At 39.5% G+C, this 7,975-nt stretch overlaps 1 protein-coding gene across 1 annotated transcript; it reads left to right on the top strand.

The window, feature by feature from the left end:
- Nucleotides 1–668: 668 nt before the first annotated feature.
- Nucleotides 669–3,634, top strand: rpe (ribulose-5-phosphate-3-epimerase). The gene is made up of 6 exons (XM_042001785.1): nucleotides 669–872; nucleotides 1,221–1,300; nucleotides 1,444–1,583; nucleotides 2,309–2,443; nucleotides 2,842–2,928; nucleotides 3,025–3,634. The coding sequence occupies exons 1-6, from the start codon at nucleotides 751–753 to the stop codon at nucleotides 3,145–3,147; spliced, it is 687 nt and encodes a 228-aa protein (XP_041857719.1). The 5' UTR covers nucleotides 669–750; the 3' UTR covers nucleotides 3,148–3,634.
- The last annotated feature ends 4,341 nt before the right edge of the window (nucleotides 3,635–7,975 follow it).

Here is a 7,975-nt window from a genome sequence, read left to right on the forward strand (position 1 = left end):
CTCTCTCTCTCTCTCTCTCTCTTTCTCTCTGTGTGTGTGTGTGTGTGTGTGTATTGTCCTTTAATTATATTTTATGTTTTGTTCTTTTTGCCATAGTTATTTGAATTCACTCTCTTCCATTCACTTTAAATCCACTGAGGGGTTAAAAGGAGCTATCATTACCATAAGAGTTTTGCGCCATCTAGCGTTGAACATAAGCAACTATTGTATTTTTATGAAGACGGAAGTGTTCGCTGAGAAAGTGACCGAAAGAGTGATCAAATCACCCGCCAACACATAGAAAATAACCGGAAGTAATACGTTTACCCTAAAAATAAAACTCTTAAAAAATTAAAGAGCAGGAAACAGCTCTTGTAGGACATTTACTGACGACAACATAGTATTATCAGCTGAAATATTCACACAATATTCTCTAATGAGGAATAAAATATAGTCGATGTTTTTTTAAACTGTAAAACTTTGTGCTGAAGAGCAGAAATCTATTCAGATTTTTATTTCAGGCTACACCATGCAACTTAATAATACAAGTAAGCAGGTTTTACACAAATATCTCTTGAATTCCTAGCTTCGTATTTTATGCCGCTTTTTCAAAAAGATGCGACATATTACAGTAACCGGATATAAGCTGTTAATTGGTTTTATTTTGAAGGTGATTCGTGGAAGTTGCCAAACGTGTCGTGGTTTACTTTAACTGCACGTCTCTTAGCCTGCTGGACTATGTGTAGACCTTAACCTAAAAGCAGTGACAGTATGGCTTACAGTGCGAAGATCGGTCCGTCCATCCTGAGCAGTGACTTGTCATGTCTGGGCAGCGAGTGTGTGCGGATGATGGAGTGTGGAGCAGATTACCTGCACCTCGACGTTATGGATGGGTCAGTTTATCACGTGCTGAAGTAGTTAGCATGCTAACGGATAGCCAGCCAATTACAAGCTCAGGTTGAAAGTCGAAGTTGGCTAACATCAACAAGCTAAGTTAGCCTGACAAAATTGAGCCGGGGGTTTGGTATTTATGTACCGCGAGTTTTGTGGTTGAAATGGCGGAATCTAACATTTCTGGGCGTAAAAAATATAACTTTTTCAAAGCTTAAAATCTCTTCCTTATGCCTGGTGGTTGAGACACATCTTGTCTTCCTTTACAGTTTATGCAACACGTAACTTTGCAGCTGTTTGTGCAAGATGAGAGACAGTTTATCAACAGCGGGTTTTGCTTCCCTTTAAAGGCACTTTGTCCCCAATATCACATTTGGCCATCCCATGGTGGAGTGCCTGAGGAAGTCAGTAGGTCAAGACCCTTTCTTTGGTGAGTAAATAATACATCCCAATACATCATTTAACAGTAATCATCATTAACCTAAAATGCCTGTTTTGCTGTCTGTCTGTCTGTGTGTGCGTGTACGTGTGTGTGTGTGTGTGTGTATTTATAATATTGTATTGATTTTGCAGACATGCACATGATGGTGTCTCGACCAGAACAGTGGGTGAAGCCCATGGCTGCAGCAGGAGCCAGCCAGTACACCTTCCACTTGGAGGCCACCACCAACCCTGGAAACCTCATTAAGGAGATAAAAGAGAGTGGCATGAAGGTGGGAAATGTCACACTCCAAGAGGCAGAAACAAATTTTAACTAGTGTGCATGTAATGGGCCTGATGGGGATACATATGGTAAACCGTTATTTTGGTGTAGGCACCTGCTATAAGCTAGATGTCAGAAATATGCATTTCCCCACCAGTAGACACTTTTCTCCATCAGCTTTGATGTAGACCTGTCATGATTGTATCTGATTATTTCATTTTTAAACATGGGTACATCCAGATTAGTTTATCACCCATCAGAACTCTAGATAAGATTTAATAATTTTAGGAAAATGGAGGTCTTTCTCTCAGGTGAAGTACCAGCCTGTTTTCTGATTGGTTCTGATAAATCAAATTTCTTAAAAATAATTTCATATACAATACATTACATACAGTGAAGTATTCTTTAACACTGCAGAAAAGCTAGAGAACATGGAACAACATGCAATGAGGCCTTGCAGCTTTTGTTGTTAAGAGAAGGGTGTGTGTTTGGATTCACATGCATATATCCTACAGACTGAGGTCTACTGCCCCTTTATCTCAGATTCTTACCCAGTGGGTTCTTTTTTGAAACAGGATTATGTGACATGCTACATATGGGATGCCTTTATATTTAAAAAAATGTGTTTTAGTGGAAATAAATAAAAAAGAGTAAAAGCAGCAGTGTTGCAAATTATTGATACTCGGGTCTTTTAAAAATGAAAGAAAAAAAAAACTGTTGTTTATTTTGCTTTAGGTGGGTTTGGCCATAAAGCCTGGTACTACAGTTGAAGAGTTGGCACCATGGGCTAACCAGATTGACATGGCTCTGGTCATGACCGTTGAGCCTGGATTTGGAGGACAGAAGTTCATGGAAGACATGATGCCCAAGGTGAGGAAAACAAACAAAGCTCCAAGTTGCACAGGCAATGTTTGCCAGGGAAAACTTTGGACACACACACCTGTAGTTGCATAGGTATTACTTTTTTTTCCTTTTTTTTAATATGAGTGACACAGTTTAACTTTCACAATATTGTGAGACAAGCTCCAAATAAGTTTCTGCTAAACCACAGAAATGAAAGGTATTCTACTTTATCAAATAGAAAGGGGAAAAAAGGAGTGTTGCTTCAATTTTTTCCTTGTCTTTCTGGTTCTTTTGCCCATTTTAAACACAAATGTGCTCCGTTTGGCCATGTTTACAACATTGTGTCTCTTTGCCTTCGTACTAATTGATGAAATTCATGTTAATCCACTTTTGATTTCTTTTTTCATTCTGTGTTTGTAACCCAGGTAAGCTGGCTGCGGAGTCAGTTCCCTTCATTAGATATTGAAGTAGATGGAGGTGTCGGCCCCGACACTATTCACAAGTGTGCAGAGGTAAAAGACTCAAACTTACAAATTCAACCAATAACCACCAGGAAGAAAAAAACTTTTAGTTTTCTTACATTGTGTGTGTGCTTTTATTTCCTCCAGGCCGGTGCTAACATGATTGTGTCGGGCAGTGCTGTGATTGGCAGCGAAGACCCTCGTTCTGTCATCGCACTCCTGCGCACAGCGGTGGCCGAAGCTATCCAGAAACGCTCGCTGGACCGCTGACATCAAAGTCCCCGCAGTTCCTTTCCATCTGCCTGTCCAAAGCAGCCAGTGGAGACGACTCAGTATGGACATTTCTGGGGTAGAGGTTGAGGGTCACGGTTGGAACGGGGGGTTTTGGAGGTGGTGTTCACTGACGGCCAAATGCCGAGTCATCGTGCCTCTTTAAACTTGGTCTTCTCCTGCCACCTTCTCCTTTCTGAACAGACTTAAACTGAGTCTCATATTGGCATAGGAGCAAAGTTTTCACAGAAAAACTAAACATTCCTGAGCTTTATCCTAAACATAAAATCATTTATAGAAATAAACTGGCCCAAGAAACACTTTTAGTTTGCCTTCAGTTGTGAAACCCCCCCACACACACACCTTTTTTTTTTTTTTTCGTTTGTCTCAACTCATTTATTGTTGAAATCATAAGCTACTTACTGTACTACTGAGCAGATACTATTAAATTCTATAAGATCTGGTTTTTGCAGATGAAAAGTCTCAATTGAAGTTTGTATTCTTTGCATTTTTATCTTCAGTTTGTTTCATGTTAAAACATTTGCTTGTTCGTGTGCAAACTGAATCATTTTCAGGGGTTATTTCTTTTTATGTTTGCAAATGGGGAGAGTGTCTGCTGCTAGGTCCATCTTGATCTAATGAGGCAGTGTAAGCATGCGTCTTTGAACATAATGCATGGTGTATTTAGTATATACCATAAAAAACTGAAAAGCATTAAGTATTTCATGATTTAAAAATTTGAAGTAACTTTACCAGAAATATTGAACATTATTTTAACAACGAATACAACTACACTCATCTGTAAGTATTCAGATAGCGCTTGTCTGCCCTACACCACAACTGTGATGTGGTTTACTTGAAGAATTTAATCTTTAACATAATGGGTTTAATAGATTTTTTAACACAGTTCCCCTGTCTTCAAAAGGTCATGAGTATTGATCTTATACATGTGCATTACCACCAGTGTGGAGTGGACACCATGTGGTGAAATTTTGGCTGCTCTCAGCCTACAGTCCAAAAAGGTATTCATGCATGTAAAGGATCCAGCTTTAGATGTCATGGAATTAAGTTTCTGTTGAGGAAAACCTGAATTAAACATTCAAGAAAGTCTTCTAGAAAGGGATATCATTGTTGAAGCCTACAATGAAGAAATGTCTTAAAAATGTTAGCAAAGGTTTATAACAATAAATTAATTTTAAATAATAAAGCCTTTCCAGTCCTAATACAAGATTCTTTGGACAGATGAAATCAAATTTAATGTGGCTCAAAGAGACAAAAAGACTAATTGAGAACAAAATGAATTTTTCAAGCTCCAAAGCATCAAACAAGGTGGAGGCAGCGTTACAGCACTGTTTTATAACTTGTCAAACTGGTGCTTTTTGATGAAATAATCACTTTTAGAAGCTGTAATCAGTCTGAAAGAGCAGACCTGTACTTTCTGCCCACATTTAGCCACACACTGAAAAACTGATAAGACAAGGATTTAGAGTACAGATGGATAATGATGCAAGGATTCAGTTGAAGCAAGCGAAGCTTCTGCAGAAAAATAAAAGGAACACGCTGCAATAGCAGAGCCAGTCACATGATCTCAGCCCTACTGATCATGCTTTCGACTGAAGATACGACTGAAGAAACAATAACCCACAAACAAGCAACAGCTGAAGGCAGCAGTGTGAAAGAAAGGGGCCCCACTTTTGCTGATGGTTCAGACAGTTATTAAACTACAAAGGATTTCAAGTATTATGTAGAATATATTTTCTAGAGGTATGTTATATCTATGTAAAAACTGTTATTCTTTAAAGTTTTTTTTAATACTTCTGTATAAATCTCAAGAACTAAAGATCCAAATCAAAGCTTGTCATCAAAACGTGGTCATCCGAAAGTCCAAACTGGGTCTTTGTGATTTTTGGGCCTTTAAGGAAGCCCTGCATTAAAAACAGACATGATTCTCTACTGGAAATCACTCCATGGGCTCAGGAACACTTCCAGAAATCAAAATCATGTCTTGATTGCTTTGTTTCACACTGTGATGGCAAACAGGCAAAATCGGGAAAACTGTGTGAAATACTAATGAACATGACTGTGCAACAGCACAACAATTTCACAGGCTGATTTCTGGGCATTTTCAGGGTTTTTGCTCTCAATCCATGTCTGCTTTGTTTGTCCATGCTCAACCTTTGTATGTTAGACTTTTACCAGTCAAACAGATCAATGGCACCTTGACAAATTAACCCATTTAGACCTTAAGTTTAGTTTTTAAAAAAGCTATTTTTTTTATGAAAAACATGAACATATTGACTAAAAGCTTCTGCTTCCGAAGAAACGTGGCTTGATTAAAGAAAAAGTTGGATCAGGTCTGATCTGACAAACTCTTACAGATTTTTCTTTCTTCACACACTAGGTGGCGACTTTGAACATAATCTTAGCTACATAGTGTGAAAGACCATGATTAAATTGTGAGGGTATATTATTAATTTGTGGATTTGAACAAATCTTTTACTCCAGCTCTAAATTAGAGACGCTGTTTTGTAATCTATAATGCATTCAGATTCATGCTCGGAACAGCACTAGTAAGAGTTCAGCAGAGAATTTGGACACAGAATGACGGTAGAGGGGCTCTCTGCTGAAAACATGCTCATATCTCTGTGTTATGACAGCAGTATTTGAACCTTTGACTCTTTCTCCTGGAGGCCTTTACCTTCATGACTTACTAAATCAATATATCCATAAAATTCTACTGTTTTTGGCCAAGTGAACAACAAAGCTGCCAGTAGTTGTTTACATGGAATAAATGAACATGCAAGTTTGTAACAGGATGTGTTTTCAGGGCTTGATATGCCACATGTTACATTTGTTTAGTTTGACTTCATTGTAGACTCCCTCCTCTGAAGACACCTATAAAGACAAAAGATGTGTCATTTTGTATCTCTCATCAGTTTTCTGCTGAAAGAATCCCTCCTGTCAATGAAAATCACCCGTAACATACTTCAAACTGCAAGCAGCTCACTCTCAATAATGCAGCACATGTCTTGGAGGCAATTCACAGACCTGCTGAAATATTGATGCCTAAATCTGTATTTTCATTTCAAAGTCACACATAATGGTAGATAATGTTATCGCCTTTGCTCACCGTATCGGTTCATGCGAGTATTTACAAGTTCAAATCAGGTGCATGCGTGTGACATCAGAGTTTTAGTGTGATACATTCATTTGTACATGATTAGGGAGCCTCCTGTGACAGATTTCTGCTCTAATAGATCATGACAAGCATTTTGTATGCCAGTGTCATTGCTGCCTCGCAAAGAGAGAAAGACGGTTCCTGCAAGGGAGCTGTCAGCACTTACACATGCTCCACACTCTTTAAGAGATGTTGCAGTCTCATTATCTGTTAAATGACAGTTGTTGCTTCTCTCTAAAGATTGTCTTCTGCTGTTTATGCATCAGTTGTTGATTAATTTTGAAATTAGAGATACAGAAAAGGAGGTGTAAGCAGCAAAAATGGTGAGAATGAAAGAGTTAGAGGATGCTCATTTAGTAGCACACACATGCCAGTTTCTAACTCATACATCAAAGTAAGGGCATGAGAGACTTCCTGTTCTGGAACCATGACAACTACATCCACAGGTGATGTCATTTGGTTAAAAGTAAAAGTAAATGGGGCATGGCAGAGGTACAGGGGAAAGTCAAAAATCCAATCAGTGCTTGTTTTTTTTCCACCAGGTCACATGTTAATCAACAGTGTCTTTCACAGTATGGTGCTGGAAACGTATAAAAAGAAACTCTGACGAACACAAGCATTCTAGAACAGGTATACTGAGAGACCACAAAAGATTTAACACCAAAAATGAGTCACACAGCCGTCATGTAGAGCTTTTGATCTTCAGAGAACTGCCGCGAGGGACTGTCTCACCTCCTGACAGAGGTGTGTGTAGACTTTTAAAGAGTACCAGAGGTTATTCACACAGTGAAGGTAGTCAGATGGCCTACTGTGCTGCCTTAGTGACCCACCATTACCAAGAGATGCTGCACATCTGGTTGTGGTAAGCATAAAATCCACACCTGGAACTTTGTGTGACCAGTATCTCATTTTCATGACCTCAACAAAGGAAAACCTGAAGATGAAACACTTGTATGCTTCAGTACACCTGGTAAAAATGTTCCTATCCATCCATCCATCCATCCATCCATCCATCCATCCATCTTCCTTCACTTATCCGGGGTCGAGTCATGGATGCAGCTGCCTAAGCGGGGAAGTCTTCTTCCTGTTCATCTGGAAGGATCCCGAGGTGTTCCCGGGCCATCCAAAAGACGTAGTCCCTCCAGAGTGTCCTGCGTCTTCCATTTAAAACTGTCCGTGTTCTGCCTGAAACACCTCACCAGGGAGGCATCCAGGAAGCATCCTAACCAAATACCTGGGCCACCTCATCTGGCTCCTCTCTTTGAATTGTGCATAACAGTGATCCAAGATGTTATTCCTTTTGGTGGCACACGTAATGTGTTGATAAAAAGTCGGTATAACTTTTTTAAGGTTAGCCTTGTTAAAATCCCCTGCCAAGATGAGGGCAGGTGTTTGTTGTGGTGGAGACATAGCCCATCATGTAGATCCGATAGTGCTGTGTTTTTGTCCACTTGTGGTGAAATTAATATGGCAGTCATGATAATGGCTGTAAATTCCCAGTGGAGATAGAATGGCTGACACAGGATGAAGAGATGTTCCAAATCTGGTGAGCACTAGCTGGAGAGAGCTTCAGTGTTTTGGGGGTTACACGAGTTTTTGTTCACCATTAAACAAACTCCACCACCTTTAGACTCACCTGATTCCTCCATT

Source organism: Melanotaenia boesemani, chromosome 12 (assembly GCF_017639745.1).
Source record: "Melanotaenia boesemani isolate fMelBoe1 chromosome 12, fMelBoe1.pri, whole genome shotgun sequence".
In the NCBI taxonomy this organism is placed as follows: Eukaryota; Metazoa; Chordata; class Actinopteri; order Atheriniformes; family Melanotaeniidae; genus Melanotaenia; species Melanotaenia boesemani.

Coding starts and splice junctions, on each gene's coding strand:
- rpe (XM_042001785.1), top strand. CDS start 751: ATGGCTTACAGTGCGAAGATCGGTCCGTCCATCCTGAGCAGTGACTTG. Junction 873..1,220: donor CACCTCGACGTTATGGATGG/GTCAGTTTATCA, acceptor TTCCCTTTAAAG/GCACTTTGTCCCCAATATCA. Junction 2,444..2,841: donor TGGAAGACATGATGCCCAAG/GTGAGGAAAACA, acceptor TTTGTAACCCAG/GTAAGCTGGCTGCGGAGTCA.